This window comes from Temnothorax nylanderi, unplaced genomic scaffold (assembly GCF_030848795.1).
Source record: "Temnothorax nylanderi isolate EJ_2023f unplaced genomic scaffold, tnyl_v1.0 TNYL_tig0308_pilon, whole genome shotgun sequence".
Classification (NCBI taxonomy): Eukaryota; Metazoa; Arthropoda; class Insecta; order Hymenoptera; family Formicidae; genus Temnothorax; species Temnothorax nylanderi.
The window spans coordinates 5,612-27,500 of NW_027249370.1; the positions used below are offsets into that span (position 1 = coordinate 5,612).

Sequence of the window (21,889 nt, forward strand, 5' to 3'; positions counted from 1 at the left end):
CGAAGACGAATTCCTTTTGCTTACAATCGTTCGCAACGTCGTATCATTTTCCTCAAAAAAGCATCATTGCGATACTTAGTATTTCGCGTGCATTTATTATCATAAAATATTTACTTTTTTTTCAAAAATACGAGACTTTTATTACCTTTTCCTGATTTCCATCTACTGTTCGCGAAAAAAGAAATTGATTACGCGGAAAGATATTCGACCGACCTAATCGCGTAGGGTTGTCTAGAAGCGACGACGAGTGGCGGCAGCGGTGGCGGCGGCGGGCGGGGTCCGTCCTTTCCTTACTGCGCACATTTTCTTACCCCTCCGCGTTCGACCCCCGACCGACGACGCCGCGACGCCCCGCATCGCGGCGCGGTGGGTTAGTTCGCATCGCGAAAAAGGTGGCGGCGCATGCTGTCCTTGTTATCGTAACGCGACCACCTCGCGTTCGCTCGATCAAGCACCTATTAGCGGCCAACATCATCCGCATATGTGTGCGCGCGTGTACGTGCACGGGGCACGGCGTGCGTGGACGACGACGTATTACGCACCGGCGTACATAATGTACCACGCGTCGCAACGACGCACGGTTAACGTCCAGCCGACACGAGGCTGCCGTGCCCGCGGCCACTTGGACAGCGACGACGGGGACAGCGACCCTTCGCCGCGTACCTCGAGCGCGACATCCGATAGCACGTCGCTTGATGTAGGTATTAGATAAGATGACGACTCGCGGGCGGACGCGCGCTTTTCCCCCTCTACGCCTCGCGATATGCGGCCGCTCGATGCGTAAGTGAATCCTGCGGTGACCGACGTTTTTGTATCGCGTCGCGATAACGCGCGGGCGCGTAAGGATGAAGTTCGTGCTTCGCCCTCTTAGGCCGGTTCTACAATCAGTCGTATGTCGGAACGCAGCCGATGGTCCAATGAGGAAAATTCGTCTTTGAAAAAGAAATTCTCTCATTAGATCATCGGCTGCGTTCCGACATCCGACTCCGACATACGACTGATTGTAGAACCGGGCCTTAGGCCGGTTCTACAATGCGTGCTTTTCATTTAGCGACCCAAGACAACACAAGCGTCATTCTGTCTCTTTTCAACATCTAGTGAGCAACAAAGATAGAATGACGCTTGTGTCGACTTGTGTCGTTAACTGGAAAGCACCTAATCAGTCGTATGTCGGAGTCGGATATCGGAACGCAGCCGATGGTCCAATGAAAGAATTTCTTTTTCAAAAACGAATTTTCCTCATTGAATCATCGGCTGCGTTCCGACATCCAACTACGACATACGACTGATTGTAGAACCGGCCCTTAACGCGCGCGTCTGGACATTGACTTCCACGATATTTAATCTGAAATGGAGCGTATCTCTCGAACAAACGTACGAACGAACGAACAATCGTACCTTGATATCGAATTAGCAATAATTAAAACGGCTTTATATTGACGTCAATAAGCGTTATCGCGCGCTCGTTCGTGCGTGACGGCAAGTTATCGAATCGTAAAGTTGGCGATTGATTCCAGTTATCTCACGAAAAATATTGTTTTCACATTGATACACACCGGGATTGTGTCGAGGATATCGCGGCTGCGCGTCGGAATTGGTCATTGTGACTCTTGACCGAGGGGTAACTCACGGAGTAACGAAAAACCCTTCCGCAGAGCCTATCTTCATCGAGCGGAGATTCCCAGTTATCGTGGTACAGCCGAGCCGTCCCGTCCCACGCGCGCCTTACGTTCATCACGTATATCCTCGGCCGTATAGCCGATATCGTAATAGGTTTTCCCTGGAACTCTCCGTGCGTCGGAATAGACGATCGGAGCCTTGAAGCAGCTGCGGTTAGAATAGAAGACGCGCGCGGCATTGTGACGGAAACTCGGAAATCCATTGCATCGGTCGAGTTTCCCCGGCGATAATAAATTTTACCTCGAGGATGGGGAGGTGTAGATAGACGCGCGAGAGCCGCTCATCTCTGTCGATACCCCGGGGGAAATATCGCTTCTTTCGCGCTTCTCTCGTCCGCGCGTATTTTCCATTCGCGCTTAAAATTCTATTCACCCCTCCGCCCCCGCCCCCGGGCCCTGGATGCAACTGTAAAAATATCTTCCGCTTATCTCAATTTCGCCCGTCGATATTTATCGAGCGGGTTCCAACAGCCGAGTATGTTTTCGTCCGAGAGTGACTTTTCGTTTTTACACACGTGTACAGTGTACGCGGTATGACCGGTAGTAGCCGCCTTATAGCCAGTCGGGCAGTCCCAGCGTGCTCGTTAAGCATTACCTCGCGCATTCCGATCCACGTTAGATCCGCTTTCTAACGGCTTTCCGCGTGTCGGCGAGTAATCTCGCGGCGCAATATCGCGGTGTTATGCGGAATATTATGCGATTTCCTTCATTCGACGAGATCGGCATCCGAATTATCTCGTTTCAATTCGTTTCGTGTCGCGCTTTACGGAGAGTCTAATCTGCAGAGACGGCCGTGTATCACCTAAGACCAACGTCTTGAGAATCATTATTCGGAAAAGAATTCGATAAACCTTTTCTCATTCGATCTTTATCTTTTCTGGCTGTCCGCTATTATCTAATATAAACGTGATGCGATCTGGCAGCCAGAAAGTTATCTGACCTGACATAAAATTACTCGGCACGCCCACGCGAATGTCGTATAACGTAACGTGTCGTGACTCTCGGGCGCGTAAGCCTCGAACTTGTGAGAATTTTGGCATTGTTTCACTCTTCGCTCTCTGCTTTTATACGCGTCAAAATGGCACGCTGTGTCGTCGCCGCCGCCGCCGCCGCCGCCGAAGGTCGGCGTGTAAAACGCGCGGAAGATCGGAGGGATCGATCGATCGCGTTTGTAACGTAGGATTCGACGTAGTTACTCCGTCGTCCGCCTATGGCCTTATCGTGGAACACATGCGAAAATCATCCTATTGAGCGCGCAAATCGTATTATTAGGCCACGGCGAGTGGCGGGAGTTTTATAGAGCGGGGTTTTCGCGCGGCTAGGCATGTGGCAATGTTTTGGCTCGCATCGATCGTCCACCCCTTATACTGCGGCGTAGTATAGCTTCCTTGCCTTCCCGCTACTTGCCCTCCCTCACCAAATCCACCCACGCCCTGGTTCAGTCAACTACCCTCAGCTAGCAGCGATTCTCAATTGTCAGGTGCGAAATTGTTCGCGTCCCGCCGAAGAAGGTCGACTCTTATCGCGTAGACGTACTCGATGCTCGACTGACGTAATTCCGATTTTACTTCGTAATCGTGTCGCTGCTACAAGAACAAGTCAAAATTAGCCGCTGACGCCGTATCGTTCTGGCGGGCTCTGGAACGCATTAATTTCATGGCACTGCTCTGGAGGTATAACATTCGGAATGCTGTGCACAGTGTTTGTTTTACGACATGTACATTAATAACAAATAAATGCATAAAACGTTTAATTACGATACAGCGCGGAATGAAGAGAACTACGACAATAGTTATTGTATATAATGTTACATGTATATCTTGGTACCTTCGCGAGCACGTAATTTCGTGGAAAATTGCGAGAAAATTGCTTGTAAAATTCATGGATTGGTTACGGTATAATCATTAGCGAGTCAATTGTCATTATTACAAACGCAAAAAATACATGTTACATTATTGTGCTAATTATCACATTTAAATCTAACTTGCAGCGCTGCAGATACTAAAAAAAAGTGGATATTACGTCGATCGCGTGTCATGTTTATCGCATCGTAATCTAATAATTATATATGCCAGTTTTATAATTCTCGTTATGAATACTTATGAATGCGACTGAATGAATCGATGTCGTTACACTCTCAAAGATAAAAAAAAAATATTTATATATAACTTGAAAGACTTGAATCATTGGTGGTCATTGGTGGAATCGTGAAAAAAATCAGTTTTTTTTTGTTTGAATTTTTTCGAAAGCGCAAAAATCATGGAAATTTAGTAGAAAATCGTTACACTCTCTTTTGACGTATACGTGAAGTGCGTAATTTTGTTTGGACAGTGATAAAGGTAGCCGTGTTTGTCGCTTCTCGAGAATGATGTTATATCTCATTGCGCTGGCTTTATCGGCTGCGGCACTACAGATTAGGATTCGTTACTGCCTCCGAGATGTTTGCTAAAACGTATTTTTATTTGAGAATGGTGTTTTGAGAAACATCGCGACGTGTGTAATCATAATCAATCCTTAAAAAAAATATCTCTGATGCCATATTGATAGCACGATGACAGCAATAGCGTCGCGCGACCTTCGGACTGCCGCGCCGCGCCGCGCGCGAAGGAAGCGTCACGTTTCGAACATCGCGCGATAACGTTTGGTATACGAAGATATTCTGCATACAGTTATTCCGCTTGATGTAATCTTGCTTAGAAACAACAAGTTCTCGTACAGTTATGTCATTGAAAAAAAATAAGAAGAAATTAATTCGCTTGAATTTAATTTGCTACAGCTAATTGACATTGATAAAACCGCTTATTTTGTTACTTTTAGAAAATTGCTGAGTTCGAAAATAACGAAAATAATCTCGACATGAGACGAAAATAAGTGAGTATGATAATATAGACGATATTAATTCTCTATCTCGATACGTTTGATTCATCGTTTAGAAAGCTATGCTGCTCGATCGTCGTGCCATTTGATGACACAGCGTCGTGATACGACAAGCAGCAGGGACAAACACATTCTTCGGTCATATTAGATGACGATATCTCCCATAATGAATAAGAACGCGAGCGCGTGCGATAAAAGAATCAGCTGGAAAGAAGTCGATGCGAAAAAATGGCAAGCGAGTCGATCCCCTTATCAGCCGAGCTTAAATCAGCAGGAGACGCAATGTCGTCGCATGTGTTTAAACGATTTAATATCGGCGGGATCACAGGGAGGGGGGGGGGAAGGGAATTAGAAGTGATTTTGGCTGTGAGCGATATCTGGAGCGCAATGATTTCAGCGGTAATTATATGGGCTGTATCAAGCTGACGGGGCCGACATCGAGCAGCAATGCTGCGAATAAACAGCAAGGATGAAACCGCAAACGCGAGTGTCGCGGTCGTACTACAACGTAAGTCGGCGCGAGCGTACGCCGTTCGCGTCCGCGGATTGGCCGGAGATAGCACGACGAATGCGAACGAGTCTGCGAATCGTGTCGTGCAGCGGGGAACGTGGTCGATCGAGCATCTCCTTCCATTCAGTTTGTCCTCGTGGAAGGGACGGAGAGTGCCGATGAAGAGGCAAAAACGCCAGCGCGGCGACGGCGGCGTGGCATTCGGCGCGGCGGACGACGATGAGAACGAAAGCACCGCTTAACGAGAAAGAAAGATAAGCGACTTGGCGCGTTATGAAACGCGCCTTTAAACGAACGCGAGGAGAGAGACGCGCTATCGCCCTTGACTGCGTATCCAGATGGCAAGGAGAATTGAAAAAGAACTCTTTCTGAATTCCCGAATTATGAAATAAATTCTTTTTTCGTATAATTTCTACTCTCAAAAGACTCTTAAGAGTTAAGAGTTCAAAAGGAATTCATTTCTATGTCACCAATTCTGAATCCTTCAGATACTAAAAAAATTATTTTTCTATTCCATAAGAATTCGTAATAAATTCGAAATTATGCTTAGATACTATTCCAATGGAGCTTTATCTGAGCACCATTTTGTATTTGAAGAAAAATGAAAAAGAATCCTTCGTGATTTATCCAAAAAGGATTTATCAAAAATCTTCTGATCCAGTTTCTGTATTAGAAAGGATGTAAAATGTAACTAGTGCATTTTGCCATCTCTGCACTGTATGATATCGGAGGTATCACGAAAAATATTATGAGCCAAGTGTCTCGCAGGTTCGTCTTTTATCTTAGCGCGTGAGGATTTTTGCTTACGAGAAGGTACTGGCGCATATAGCCGCGTCGCGGCAGCGCGCGTTACTAGCGCTCACAGTCTTTTTGAAATATCAAAAAGGAGTCCTTTTTCAATTCGTTTCGAACAAATTACGCGAATTCATAAAGAATTTGAAAAGATTAATCCTTTTTGAGTTTATAACGATTACTGTACTCTATCTGGTAGTCTATCCTCTTATTACTCTTATTAGTTCGCGCACAAAGACGAAATTGATTCAATTTCCTGGATAGAATATCGTTCAGATAGGATATCACTTATCGCAACTGCGTTCTTTAGCTCGGTACTTGTATCGGTCGTATCTGCTGCAATCGCGCGATCGCAACGTACTTGATTCTAACTACATCCAATTAGCTGCATATATTTTCCTCGGTGCATCGATCGATCGTGCCCCGCTACCGTTGCACCAACGTTGCACCACGTTACAACACACGAAAAACCGACCTGTACGGCTTACGCGTTTTAAAATGCTTCGGGGATGAGGTAGTTACGTAATCGCGAACAATCCGCGAAAGCGAAAAACTGCCGAAGATCGTACAGTCGTGACAAATCGCTTGCCGACGATTGGATAGAGTAATTCGCGACTTATACCATCGCAACGAGCGTGTTACCCCCGGTGTTACCCGGTGGTACACCTCGTTCAATTGACAACTAAACGGATTACGGTGCGACGCTTGGCAAAGAACGGACTCGGAGCGGTCGATGGACAAACGGCTTGGTGTGGGTGTCGGCGAACCTGCAAATACGACAGCACAAATACCTCGTAGTAGTAGAACGCGGACAGCGGCGGCGACTCGGACCGACGTGGCGAGTGGCGGCGGTGAATGAAGCCCGGCTTCCTCTCCCCCCCCCCCCCATCACCCTCGCCCTCGTCTACGACGGTGCCCCTCTTCGAGTTTCACGTCGCCCTCGGTGTTCCCCACTACGTCGTTCTCCCGATGCATCCGTCTTCCTTCCTATCCTAGCCCGCGCCAGCCGGTCCCCTGCCGTTCGCACGCATTATGCACGCGTTATATATTCGCGTGCCGAGTCGACAATGCGTTATATACGTACGAGATGCAGTTGTAGGCGAGCGACGCCCCGTGTTTTGACGCAGTGGCCGATTGCCGTGCAAAAGGATTTCGCGCTGTCCGGAACTCGATTATTTCGAGCGTATTCCATCAGCTCGATTCCGACCGGATTATCCTGCTTACCGTCTCGCAATTTAGCAAGTTACTTCTCGGGGAGAGTTATTGCCTGATCTGATATCGATCTGTCAGACGAATAAACGAACAATGAAAGGAACGATTACAATGCAGGCTCGCATTATAGCCAGATTATACAGGATTTTACAGTCAGTTTCCTAAGTAAATACAAAAAATTGAAGGGGACACTCCGTGGGTTATTTTAGGAAGAAAAGGTCCCTCGAAAGGTCCTATAAATATGCCCTAAACTGCTTTGTTTTTAAAATACAGGGTGTCAAAATTGTGAAAAAAAATGAAAATTTCGAAAACCTGGAAAACGTTTAAAGATATTTTATTCAAATTTGGTATGCGTGCATGTGGTATTAAGAACCATTTTCCAGTATCGATGAAACATTTTTAGATCCACTATGGGTCATGCGTCTTTGACACCCTGTATTTTGAAAATAAAGCAGTTTAAGACATGTAGGACCTTTTCTTCCTAAAATAAGCCCACTGAATATCCCCTTCAATTTTTTACTTAAGAACACCCTGTATACTTATAATCTGGCCAATATTTGATGCTTGATATTTCTTGCATATTAAAAAATCAAAAAAGAGGTTCCAAAGACATGAAAGTTACGAAGATTAGAATAGCGCGATCATAAATAATAATACGGCACACGTATAATTGCGTATGTTCCTTTCGCTAACTTGTCAAATGATGAAGCCTTCACTGGTATTTAAAATTACAACTTGACATTTTCAAGCTCACGCGTGAAATTGCTATCAATGACGAAGGTGTCGCGCTGTAACGCACATTCTTGAGTCGTGTCTGCCTTCACGTACTACAAATAAAACTATGAATAAGACGGCGTAGGTGGTGGACCCATGTACGTAGCGTGACTGACGTAATTTCCACATGACTATACCTATATAGCGTGCACAGAACAGTGTCGTATACCGATATTGGGACAAAATTTACAATCTTTCATATTGTAATGCGACGTTTTTCCGCGTATCGCTGCAATCTGATTGGAATTCGGCAATATCATATCTCTCTACAATTTCCTCACAACATTGTACCGAAATTGACGAGATTGCAACGTCGCTGCAATGTTGTAATCTTTCTGAAAGGTTCCACGAGGTGACATGAATCGTTCGTTAGATGCTTATACAGATGATTAAAATTCTCGTAAATAAAAGATCCGTTAACGCATACAAAGTTGACCGTTGGCATATAGCTGAAGTAAGGAAATGACTGAATATGTTTAAGCGAGATTTGATTTACATGGGATAATATTCCCGCGACGTTTCCGTAACTTTTTTAAACTACGTGCTGTGTAGAAAATACAGATGCAAAATCTGCACTGATGCAGATGCTAATTTCTTTTCGCAGGCTAAGCGCCAAGTATACGAGACGTAGGTATATATAGAAAACGGCCAGATCGGGAAAGCGAATTCAATGAGTCGTGAATCGGAAAACGTTTGTGAGTGTCGTGTTCGCATCGGGTCACGATACTCACGATCGTGGAGGTACAATCGAATCTCTCTCGGTCCCGCGTGCCACAGCGTACACATCTCGTTACGAGTGACAGCGTGACCCTCTTTATACGCAATAAATCAATTACCGTTTATTATTAAGAGAAATCTACGCTTAATCAAATCATGTTACTTAACCCGAGTCACGGGCGAGCAAGACGATGTTCATACGATCAGGCGCGGCGCGACGCTTCAAATTTTTTGTTTTGCAGCCACTTAACCGCCCGTGAGATCGCGCGGCCATTCTCACTCCCGTCGACACGGCGAATTACCATTTTCGGCGCATTTCCAACATTACGCTTCAGACTGAAAAGGAATTTGTTGTTTACGCGTCGTACGATTATGACTTCGAAGTATTACGATTAGACAATTATGACGCTAAATGCGTACAGCGGATAACTCATGAATGGTTAATTTTAACTCAAAGAGGATCCCGCAAGCTGGAAACGAAAATATCTTGAATTAATTTCGTTTTATATGTTTTTAAAATAATTTATTGAAAAATTGTAATTTATTTTCAGAAGAAGCAGCGTTGTTATTCAGCAGGATAGCACGTTTCCTGTTTTCTCTCTCTCGCTCTTTCTCCCTCTTCTACTTCGTAGTACCTTCTGGCTGCGTGTACACTCAGCTTTCCGTATAATGAAAAGCAGCGTTTGGCACATTAGACGTAGTCGGCGTCGTAAACAACGCGAATATTGCATCTAGACACACAACTGGTTGGCCATGCGGCTCTTAGAGCTTAGGGTTTACTTTTCTGTGAAGAGTTTTAGTATACAGGGAGTATACCGCGCGCGCGTAGGTATATAAGGCAAGGTCCGGACATCTGCCGAGTTTATTTTGTGCCCGACAGTTTGATACGATACAGTGTTGCTATGGCGAGAGTGAGTTGCATCGTCGATTCGAACACCCCAGCTTATTCGATAATTTGTAAATCACACGCACGTTTATCGCACGCGCTACACCACCGCGCTATAAATATGGCCTGAAGATATTGTCACGAAGCGTCATGACCCCGGTACATACGGATGGATAAGAGTTATAAAAATGTATAGAGTGTCGCGGTTCGTAAAAATGCGCATGAAAATGAGTGCATGATACTCGCGACAGCTATCCGAAATTAGCATACATAAACCACTTTGAGCACAATTGATCTCGACGTTACGTGAACAATCTGTTGCGTGTGTAATTTTTCGTCAAAAATCGTAACGAAACATGGCAAGGGAATACCCGTGGCAGGGGGATGAATCCAATTCCGAGTAAGCGAGCTTGATTAAATCCCGCGAAACCCTCGGGCTAAACGTTCGTTGTTTTCGACGAGCACCTCCTTCGCGAAATATTATCGTCGATGAATCTGCTATCGACGATCGAAACTGCCGCGCAACTTATCGAACATATTTATTCACTCGCTAAATTCAATTTTTTGTTGGAGATGGTCGTTTTCCTTCGCGTATCGTTACCACAATCTTGCACAAGGAAACAAAGTAATTTAAAACGAGCTCTTGCTTAAATTTCAAAACGTACATTAAATTCATATATTTCTCAGAACAAAGAGAAAGGAAGGGTCTTTTGCGATGCAGTCTTATAATTTATTATAATATTGGCACACACAGGACTGATAAACGATATTTCCTTGCTTGACCATTTGTGAGTTGAAGTGTTATCGTGCAAAAACGTTATCGTGCAAAAATGTTGCGCGGAATTTCAAGTCGATAAGACAGGGCCATGCCGAATACCCTCAAAAGTGGCAACGATGTTATTTTCCAGTACGTTTGCAACTCGCATCGTCATACAGTCGTATAATTAGCCGTAATCCTCATAACGAGGTATATCTTTTTATATCATGTTATTACGCGCACGGTCTGTTCGTTGAATGGACGCGCGCAATATTCATTTATTACGATAATTTATCCTTGCGAAGCATTCTTTTCCACATATAATGACCATAATGAGCGTGACATACGCTTGGCGCCGCGCCGCGCCGGTGATCCCCATGCATTGTAAATAACGACTCTAACTGCCATTTATTGATGGCTGCGTAAGTCTCACTTGCAACAATCGCCATTATATTTTCCCTTCTTCAAGTTTCTCGTGTGTATTATCGCCGTGTAGCGCGCTCGCGTTATCCTCCAATGAATACGAAAATTAACGTTTCAAGGTATCTCATTTCCTACGATTAAGTCCAAGTGAACCTACATAAGCTAATGTAACGTAAATTTTCCCTTAAAAAACGACGCCAAACGACTTATTTAACATCATTAAAATTAAAATTACATAGTATTATTTATAATATCGAAGGCATCTGCAAAGTGTAACTTTGTATCTTTTTTCGTTCCAGGATGACAGACTGTCTGAATATCGCCGAGAAAGCAGGATCGTCGGTATGGTGAGGAGCGTGCACTGATTCAGTGTCAAGATCAACTAGCGAATCTCGAATCGGCGCGCGTAGTTTGTTGCAGTTAATGAAGTCATCTAGGGTGACGACCTGCTGGTGGTGCCGATCTTCCAGCACAGTTTGTTGATATATCGCGTATACGTGCGTGCGTGTGTGCGGTCTCTCCGTTTCGTGGTACGCCTACGAGGTCTCTCACGCGGCCACGAAGAGGTCAAACGAAGCCGACGCCGACAAACACGTCACGGTCAACGTCGAGAGAGAGAAAAAAAAGATCCGCGACGTCGTCGAGCGATCGTCGTCGAAGCCTGTGGTCGCATTGACGCTCGAGTCCTCCGTTCGTGCATACGTTCGCGAGAACGAACAGAGAGAGAACGCCGAAGAGAACGCTGCTGTGGACCCTGTGGTGTGGCGCGAGAGTTCGCCGCGTCGACGGCGAAGAGATGCGAGCGAAACGCGACGCTTTACCCCTTTTACTCTGAACTCCGCGGAGAACGTAGAGTCGTTTTTTTTCCCATCCGGGGGAAAAGTTTCGTTCTTCCGGTGAAGATGAAGTCGTCGGGCGCGTGTTACGCGCGCGGACCTGGCGGCGTGACGTTCGACGAAGACGAGCCGAGCGTCGTTGCTCTTGATCTTTCGAAGGCTAATTCTACCACCTGCCACTGCCATTGTCCATCGTCGAGTTGCGGCGCGTTCGAGAGAGATGATGGCGTGTCGTTTCTGCCGTCACCGGTGTCGACGACGGCGTGCGATCTTTGCGAGCGTCTACGCGGTCAAACGGGCGGTTACAATTCGGTGGACGCGATATGGACAAGGGACAGTCACGCGGCTGATCGATCGTCGAGACGAAAGCGCGAAAAGAACGATTTGCTGATGAATGACTCGGAAGCGACCGTTGGAAAACGCGACAGAACTTTGAGGTGTGATAGAACTCCGCTCCGCGAATCGACCGCGAGATGTGCTTCGAGCGTAGTGCGGTGGATCTTCGCGGTCAAATTCCACGGCGATGTCAAATCGACCGAATGGCGGAGGCTCCTCTGGATCGTTCTCCTGATACTCGCGGTACCCGACCTCGCAGCAGCACACGACACCGCCATCGGCCGTAGCAACAGAGACGGAGGTGAATACGCTTTTCTTCCCCTCTATCCGCTTAAGTGGGCACGCCCAAGTCGATCTACATTTTAGAAAGATCATTTACTGTATATATGCATATCTTTCCGCAAAACAATAATTTTAATCGCCACGTGTGGCAAAAAATTAGGTTTCGCGTTTGTAAAATAGTCTTTATCGATCAAGTTGATCGATGCAAAGAAGAAACTAAAAAATGTGCATTTAAAGTGTGGATCAACAGCTTACCACGCTATTGGTCGAACTGGCATATTATGTTTACAGCTTCACAAATCTTCAAAGAGCGAAGCAACGCGAAGCGCGAACCGTATTGTTAGATCATGTATAATGCAGTACAAAGCAGCAGGTCAGACGGAAACTTCTTCGCTTAAAACTTCACGATTACGAGATGCGCATATTTACTCTAAAAAGGATCCCGGATTTCATTGTAACTTATCAACTCTGGTGACTGACTGGAGTAAAATTGCGTTAGAGACCAACGAAAAGAGAAAACTGCTCCAGTTTACTCGCATTAAACTTCAATTTATGTACTTCAATTATGCACACTACTTGAACGCTGAAAAGACACGGAGAGATTACATTCACTGATATATAAGTCGGCAACTTGCTGCACAGCAATTCGCGTACAGAAAGAAGCCGGCTTCGACGCGATAATGCAGACTTTTTGTGTCACTTTTATAACAAAGTGACAAATTAATGACGCAGGCACGTAACGCATAACACGACTCGAGAATGGAATCGACATTTTTAAATTTTTTTTACAGATAACATGTAAAATTATACATTCAATGATGCAACAGTTTCTCTATTCGCTTCATGAGCTGCTAATTGACTACTAATCAGTACAAGAGTCTGTATGAAAATTTATATATTTCGATCGCATTTAAACGTAAGCAACTGATCTTTCGAGAGAAGCGATAATTTTTCGGCGAACTAAAGTAATTCGAGAGGAGAGCACGGATGTGTTTTGTATATATAACGAGATTTCGCGACTATACTGGAATGATTGACAAGTTCGTTATCGCACAAGTTGTTCTTTAGGCCATGCTAGCAACTCGCAAAATTACGAACATTTCAATCCGTTGTCACCGCTCGCTCGTACATTTATTCGAGAATTTTCAACGATATTCATTGACCGGCAATATTACGTTGCGCGAAACACGAGCGTAAAGCTGGTTCTCCCGTAATTAAAATCTGTCGTTTGAACGATTGATCAGTGATCGATATAATGCGACGTTTCATGAAAGTATTTTTATATAGAAATAATAAATGCAAAGATAGCTCGATCGTTAATTGCTAGATGTTTCGTACGGGATTAACGTGACGTTCGTGAGAGGATGAAAATAATGTCGAAGGCATTGAGAAGAAGGTATGAATCGCGGTCGAGTATGTTTTAAAATTGCATCCAGGAGATTATCACGACTGGTTTTATATTCCGTTCTCCTCAGACTCTACCGTTCATTCCTAGAAGTCTGATGAGTTTGCCTACGCGTAAGCCTGTTTTGTGATATATAAAACGGCGATGCGTCTCGACGCGATGCGCACCTAAGGTACACGTCCTCATAATGGCAATTTAGCACGTATGTGATTCGCCGAAAGATTGAGAAGATTGCCGATTTTTTAATTATTTATTACTTTTTACCGGTCTATGATGATGTATCGATTTATTATGTCCCGTTCTTACGATCGATGACGATAATGGTGAGGTAAAGGGTCTCTAATAATATTTAAATAGCTATAATTAAAGTAAAAGGCCAATTTTCGAGCAATAATAAAGATGTTAAAAAATAAATTAAAACAAATTGTTTATTAAAAATTTGAAAGTTACAATAAGTTTATGTTTCGAGCCATACTTGATCTTCTTCAGAACAACGAAAATAAAACAACAAGAATTCACATAAAGATAGAAATAAGTAATTACAATTTATTGTTAAAAGGAAAACCGAAATGGGGATAACATTTAAAGCGATGGAACACAGTAAAAAAATTTGTGTTAAATTCAACACATTTTACATGTCCCAAACGGTCCACTCAAATTTTTGTGTTAATTTAACATAATGTGAATATGTCAAGTTATGACACAAATATTATGTCCATAATTTAACACAAAATAAAGAAAAGTTTGATGATATGTGAACGAAAATTTTATGTACAACAAACATTTGTATAATGTTAAATATAAATGAAAAAAACATGTTATTTTAACATTTTTTAAATGTAACTGTTCAAAAATTTGATTAAATTATTGTGTAAAATTTACAGTATTTATATAATAGAAATTCAATATTTTACAGAAAAAATATGTTAATATAATTTTTTGAAAATGTTAAGGCTCCTGGTCCCTGAGCCGAGAACTCCGCATTGACGGTGGCGACGTACCGTCGCGGTAGAAATAAGAACTCTCCAATGGAGAATAAGCGAGAAATGTTAAGAATTGACACGTTGAGAATTCTTGCGTAGTATTTCCAAATAAAAAGATATTTGCTTAAAATAACACTACAGATCACTTCAGCACACTTCGAAAATACTCCGAGTTGAGGTTAAGTCTATCCCTTTCCCTTGACAGTTAATAAACAGCCGTAAAATGAATGTAATACGAAATCTAGTCATGCGCCTGCGCACAAACCTGCATCGTATCACAGTTTGTTTTACGGCTGTTTATTAACTGTCAAGGGAAAGGGGTAGACTTAACCTCAACTCGGAGTATTTTCGAAGTGTGCTGAAGTGATCTGTAGTGTTATTTTAAGCAAATATCTTTTTATTTGAAAATACTACGCAAGAATTTTCAACGTGTCATTTCTCGCTTCTTTCTCACATTCCAACATGGCCGCGACGAGTACCCAGGAGCCTTAACGGATATTATTATTACTGATACAATATACTATTATTTTATATATAAATGAGAATTATTTAAATAATAATAATACACTTTTCTGCACAGTACATTGCACACAAAACATTTTATTACATTTTGAATTAGAATTTTAGAAAGAGACAGGCTATATTATATGCTATGCACCAAATTATTAATGCAAAGTAGCTCTCATAGGCTCACCTTTTATCCTAGCGCGTGAGGATTTTTACTTAGGAGAAGGTACTGGCATATGTGTGTGTGTAGACGCGTCGCGGCAGCGCGCGTTACTATTAGCGTTTGCAGTCTTTTTGAAATATCAAAAGGAATTCTATGTTAATCTTACGATTAAATGTAAAATGTGTTATTTTAACATTTGATTTACTTAAATATGAATTCAACACAAATAAATCAGATGACAATCAAAATTAGTTAAATTAACACATAAATATGTTACATTTTTAACACAAAAATTTTAACGAGAATATTTTTTAACAAAACTACATTATTTTTATGTTAATCTTATGATTAAGTATAAAATGTGTTATTTTAACGTTTGATTTACTTAAATATGAGTTTAACACAAATAAATGAAATAACATAATCAAAATTAGTTAAATTAACACATAAGTATGTTACATTTTTAACACAAAAATTTTAACAAGGATATTTTTTAACAAAAATACACAAAATTTTTTACTGTGAATAAATAATCAAAAAGACGAGGTCAAAGTCGAACATAATATTTAAATAGGATCCGCGATGATAGCAAATTCCTAGCGTCTTCTTTTTGTCGAAAGAAACATGACTAAGTTCAAGTATAAAAAATAGACTTGGCCTGAATTCGCTATTAAATAATTAATAATTAGTGTGGTGAAAGAATTACAAAGATACAGACACGCCACTACACGTACATTCGTAGAGCCGAATACATTTAATCGCCCACAGAGATTCCGAAAGCAGGTAAACGACTCACGTTCTGGAATGTCATTCGAGACGATCTTAAAACGTCAATCATATAGTAGGCAACGGTTCTCAGCCTCTACGCTCCTTCAGGAACACGATGATGCGTGTCGATGGCTGCCATCGGCAAATACAATTGAGCCATCGGACATATAGTACTGAACTGCGCCATGCACCCGTACCTAAACAGTATACCAAAATGGTCCGAATCATAGAAAAGGATAGAGCGCAAGTGCGGCCAATCTCTGACTCGCTTTTCAACCAATATTACAGTGTTGAATAGAAAGAGATAGATATTGGCCGCACATGCGCTCTATCCTCTTCTATGCGCAGTCCAATACTGTATGTCGATGAATTAAGCGTACAATGATTAATCAGCTCGTCGGATTTGCCAATAGATATTATAGGCACGTATCTCGAGTGAAACAAAATTTTAGGAGTTGCTTTCCAACATTATTTTTAATAGAACATATTAATAAAAGTGGACAAAATTTGTTCTATATAAGATGTTTCTTAAGGAGGTTGGTTGCTCAAATCAATATGATGAGAATTAGTTCAAATTTATGGAGGATATTCGTCTATGAGAATCTGTCGTCCATGCCAAAGTTGAAGACAATTATCTGCATGGTTGTCGAGTAATTAATTATTGAAGTTATACTCTCTCTTTCTCTCTCTTATACACGGCGACATATAGCAAAAATGTTACGACACTTGTAATGTAACTCTCGAAAGCATATTAAAAATGATAAGAATTTAATGAAAATAGATGCAAATAATTCTTTACATATTTAGGAAGGACTTTTACGAAGACTGAAATGATTTGTCTACATAGTTATCAAGAAATTGTAAAAATAAAACAGCATATTGCCACATTTTAACGTATTTACCAATTGTACAAACAACGATTTAAAATAAAACCTTAAGAAACAGCTAATTTAATGCATTCATTTACACATATTCATTTACTAAAACTCGTTTATTTCACGCGACGAAAAATTTGATTATTTAGAGTAGGCAGCCGTCCTCTCTCGCCGCCTGCCCTGCAATGTGTGACGGCAACCTTAAGTACTATTCAATATTTTAAGAATTGATCTTTCAGGTAATTTTATGAAGAAGAATTTATACGAATATATGATCTCAAAAGTTTTCAGAGATATAGTGGGTTTCAACGATGACATTGAAAGACGACCAATAGGTAATTTTGTATATCTAGTAACAAACAGTTGAACAAAAAACTACTTTTGAACATCAAAACGCGAATAGTCATTTCCTGTAGTTTTTTAGACGTTGAATACGATCCTGTTTACCAAATTGCTCTATCACGTCACAATTTTGAGAAATTTTTAGTTTAACCCTTAAATGACACACCTCTCAAGAATCTCGTAAATGACACATGGGGTCTAAAAGACCCCAGCATGAAAAATGTCTCCTTACTTATTGATTTTTTGATATTTAGTTATGAAAATTATTTTCAATGTTGTTCAAGGCTTAGAAAAGATAATAAAATACTTATATTGTTAAAATTTCAATTTCAACATAGTATAAAAAATTAAGATCGCCAACAGTTAAAATATTGGCTCCAAAATCAAAAAAATAAAAAATAATAAATAAATAAATATGAGCTCCATTTTTGGAGGGAACATTTGAAAATATATCATTCTAAAGGGTCTGGGGTCCGCTGGACCCCGGGTGGCATTTAAGGGTTAAGTTGCAAAAAAGGACTATTTTCCCGTACTTTTTGTCATATTATAACTAAGGTGTGTGACGTGCTAGAGAAGTTTTATTGCAATCAAAATTATATAATTACGAATTGTGTTCATAAGTTTTTTATTACATACACATACAGTATATGTAATAAGTTACTTATGGGCACAATTCGTAATTATGTATTATTCCTTCGAATAAAGTTATTGTAAGAAAACTGTATGCAAATACTTGTTTGATCCACTGTACGTTGTTAGGACTTTCAGCCCTCAAAAGGAAGTTTTTTGTGTTTGCTATGGTTAATAAGATATCGGCTAAATATGGGGTCTATTGCAGAAGAGCTGTGAATTAGATCATTGATGACTTACCAAATAGCTTTCAATTATGTTTATTTAAACTTAAGAGTTTTTTAGGTCGCTGAATACGAATCCAATGTCAAAATTGACAAAGTCTAAATAAAAGATAAAAATTAAATCATATTTAAATTATAGCAAATAATCCTTTTAGCAAATAATTCCTTGTATAGGAATTTTTCACACATTATACTTAATACAAATTTGATATCTAAATTGATATTGGATTTTCATATTCAGCGACCTAAAGAACTTAAGTTTAAATAAACATAATTGAAATTCCCTATTCAATTGTATATACCCCCTATTATACTTGGTACACTCTATTTGGTAAATCGTCAATAATCTAATATCTAATTTATAGCTTTTCTACAATAGACCCTATATTTAACCATGAATATGTCATTAATCATAGCGGACACAAATAAATTCCTTTTGAGCCTTGAAAGCCCTAACACCATACTTAATTTTGATTGCAATAAAATTTCTCTAACGTCACACACCTTGTCACATTACAATACGACAAAATACGTGAAGACAGCTCTTTTTTACAACTTTAAATGCAAATTTCTTAAAATTGTGACGTGATAGAGCAGTTTGGTAAACAGGATAATATTCAGCATCTAAAAAATTACAGGAAATGACTAGTCTCGTTCTGGTGTTTTTTTTTTGTGTTAAACAGTGTAATAGACATGAGGGTATTTTTAAATATTGTACTATCAATACTTTTTGATTTTTAAAATAATATACATTTATTAAGCTTGTACAGCGAGAAATATTTCCTAACTTGTCCAATATTGCGAAGAATTCCTAATGTTGGATCCATTTTCCCGAAGTATGCATATTCCGAGGACGATGAACTCGTTTTATGCCGCAGTTCCGAAATTCTCATATGGCATGGGCGTACGAGAGTTAATTTACTACGCTGTTCTTTTTCGAAGATTGTTTTCCCACGTTGCTATCGCTACGTGTGCAGCTTGACACAAGCTGATACTATTCAAATTATCTTTTCACTACGGTCAAAAATATGTAGAGAATGACGATAAATCAGTTGAAGTCGATTTAAATAGTTTCATGTAGATAGTAGCTAGTAAACATGTTTCGTGTACAGATATAGAAAAAGCATCATCAAGCTTGTTTTCTTTTTTCTTAGAAATATCCCGTCTGGTCAAAAGTCGATCTAATTCGGTGGTATGCTCCTTTGAGATAGTAGGTGCTATCGAATAAGGAAAGAAGAGCGAAAAGAAGCAGTCGGAAGAAAAAAGAAAGAACGAGAGAAAATGGGATACGAGGAGGGGGAGAGAGAGAGAGAGAGAGAGAGAGAGAGAGAGAGAGAGAGAGAGAGAGAGAGAGAGAGAGAGAGAGAGAGAGAGAGAGAGAGAGAGAGAGAGAGAGAAGGGGAGAGGACAAAATCGTAGGCTGCATACCTCGCCACAAAAAGGCAGGCCACTCCGTCGTGAGAACAACAGAACCGATGGCATTCCTGCGATGGGATGCGATGCGATGCGCAAAATATCTCGGCCCTCGGTCTCCCTCGGCTTGCACCGCGTCGTCTCCCTTTTCTCCGCTTCCGTACCCTCTTTCATCGTCGAATCGAGTCGAAAACACTTTCGTGCATTTTCCACACCGTCTACTCGGTATGGTAGCCGTCGGTTAACCCAGCGTATATATCGGAGTTGCAGGAAGGCAAATCGAGTGGCAAGTTAACGTTATATTTACCTCTTTTACTAGTTTCTATTGAAATAAGGTGAAATAAGGGAAGCGTGCGCCAGTGAACATTGATCGCTAGATTAAAGTAAACAAGCAACTTGCATAATTATATTCATTATACATATGTATTCGTATGTCTGTGCTTAATGCGTTACACCGCCGGAAGACGAGCATATTTTTCCCCGAACATTTCCTGTAATTTTTATTATTATGACATATAATAAATAAAATTCTGTATAATTTGCTTTTTTATTTTTTGTTCGTGTTTTTATTTCGTTTACTTTACATTTTGTGCAACCGAGAAGAATTAACGTCCGAAAAATCCTATGCGCAACTAGTGGATCGTATTAACAACCCCTTCCTTTTGTATTATCCGGAATATCGGGACGGAATTAAATATTAGTAATCAAGGGTGCGAGAATATATGATTCAGCGAGGATTATGCAGTTAAGAATTATCTGAATCTATGGGTCGATACTGTATCAGTTTTGTCTGTGCTTTTGATAAATTTGTCTTAGGACGGTATTCATAACCCGTTTCTTGTTGAATAAGAATTTCTTATTTATACATTGATGCATGCAGATACATGCGCATGTGCAGCATGGGTATAAATAAGCAATCTTTATTCCTTAAGGAACGGCTATGAGCTATGAATATCGTTCCCTATGCTCGACCTAATGGAAGGTGCGTTATGATGACGGCGAAGGGAAGAAGCTATCGAGATCGTACGCGGAAGAGAGAGCAAACGAAGGAGGATGGTCTAGGGTACTCTAGGGGAGGCCCGGAATCGCGGAGGGACGATGAAGGTTGATGTAATTAAGGCGTGTCAGCTCGAATATTAAGTGACGTGCCTCTTTACGGTGAACGGAGACGGAAGTCGTCTGGTGACATTATTTAACGATATCCGTTCGCTCGAAAGACTAACGGGCCGACGATTTCGTGTAAATACGACGGCAAGATAATATCGCGACGAATTTTATCTGTAACGAGAACGTATGAACTAATCGGGTTTACGTCACGCGCCAAAAGCCAATATAGCGGTAGATATTTAATTGCTTCAAAATGCATCGACACGACGGACTTTGGATGTTAAGTTAACTCGTCAGCCGTGTTAACATAGGGAGCTTTCCAGCAAGCGACACAAGCATCGTTCTATCTTTCTTTTTTGGTAATCAGTAACAAAGATAAAACGATACTTGTGTCGCTTGCTGGAAAGCTCCCATAGTTTATAAGCTGCGAGAGTCTGGGCGCGGGATATCTCGGGATATCTCGGGATGCCCTCGCAAACCAAAAGGCAAGGACCGCAAAATTATCGTAGGCGTGGTGAGGGTACCGTCGCGCTCTCGCCTCGATGTTAACGTCGGGGCGCGGGAAAGGGGGGGTCGGGATCGGGATGCCGCAGCTTTTAGAAATTTCAATCGCGATGCAAAGATGCCCTGGAGGCGAGCGTGTGCACCGCGACCGGCTGGGATGAGAAAAGAGAAGTGCGGCCTCTGTCTAGACGGCGACTTCCGGCATCCAAAGTTACGGGGGGGGAGGGGGGGAAGGTCCCGTTGACCTCCGGCGCGTGTTGCACCTGGTACTACGGAATACTTCGTATACTTCGTCGGAGGCGTTTGTTTGCACTGGCGTAAAGACACTACGCCACCGTGCGCGTCAATAAATTCACGATGCGTCTTACGACGCGACTACCACGATCGTATGCAAAGATATTGATGAGTTTGATAAATTTATCGTCGTTCTTGCGTCGCCATCGAGGCTCATCGAGATTCAAACGACACCGGGGGGGAAAGCACGAAACGTCGCTATTTTTAGAGCATCGGGCTATCCTGTGAACGTATTTCGCGCGGAAGACGGCCACGAGATTCGCTGTGCTCGGTCGCACAATAGCGCAGCACATGATACGACAGGGGCTCTATGTGGCTGGTTCGAGTGGCGCCAAGCCGATGGCTTCCGGCTTTTGATGAAACTTAACGAGCCGCAAGCACGAGAAAATGACGAGCGTTACGTAGCTTATTTGCCTATTTATAGGGCTACCGCTATCCGACATATTTTTACTCACATTATTTTTGCCACATTGATTAATTAATACCTTGTAAACGTTATAAGATTCATGGACGGTATCATTAAAGAATTAAGGATTTTTATCTGATTAATTAATGGACGTTTTATTATTAAGTACAGAGTTGCAGTTGCTCG

At 41.7% G+C, this 21,889-nt stretch overlaps 1 protein-coding gene across 1 annotated transcript in view; it reads left to right on the forward strand.

Annotated features, from left to right (window-relative positions):
- Window positions 1-388: 388 nt before the first annotated feature.
- Inr-2 (insulin-like receptor-like) overlaps window positions 389-21,889 on the forward strand; it is a 49,256-nt gene continuing 27,755 nt past the window's right edge. The window contains exons 1-2 of the mRNA XM_071719722.1: window positions 389-697; window positions 10,928-12,101. Of these exons, the coding sequence (XP_071575823.1) occupies window positions 11,531-12,101 (571 nt within the window). The 5' untranslated portion in view covers window positions 389-697; window positions 10,928-11,530. The remainder of the gene's footprint in view (window positions 698-10,927; window positions 12,102-21,889) is intronic.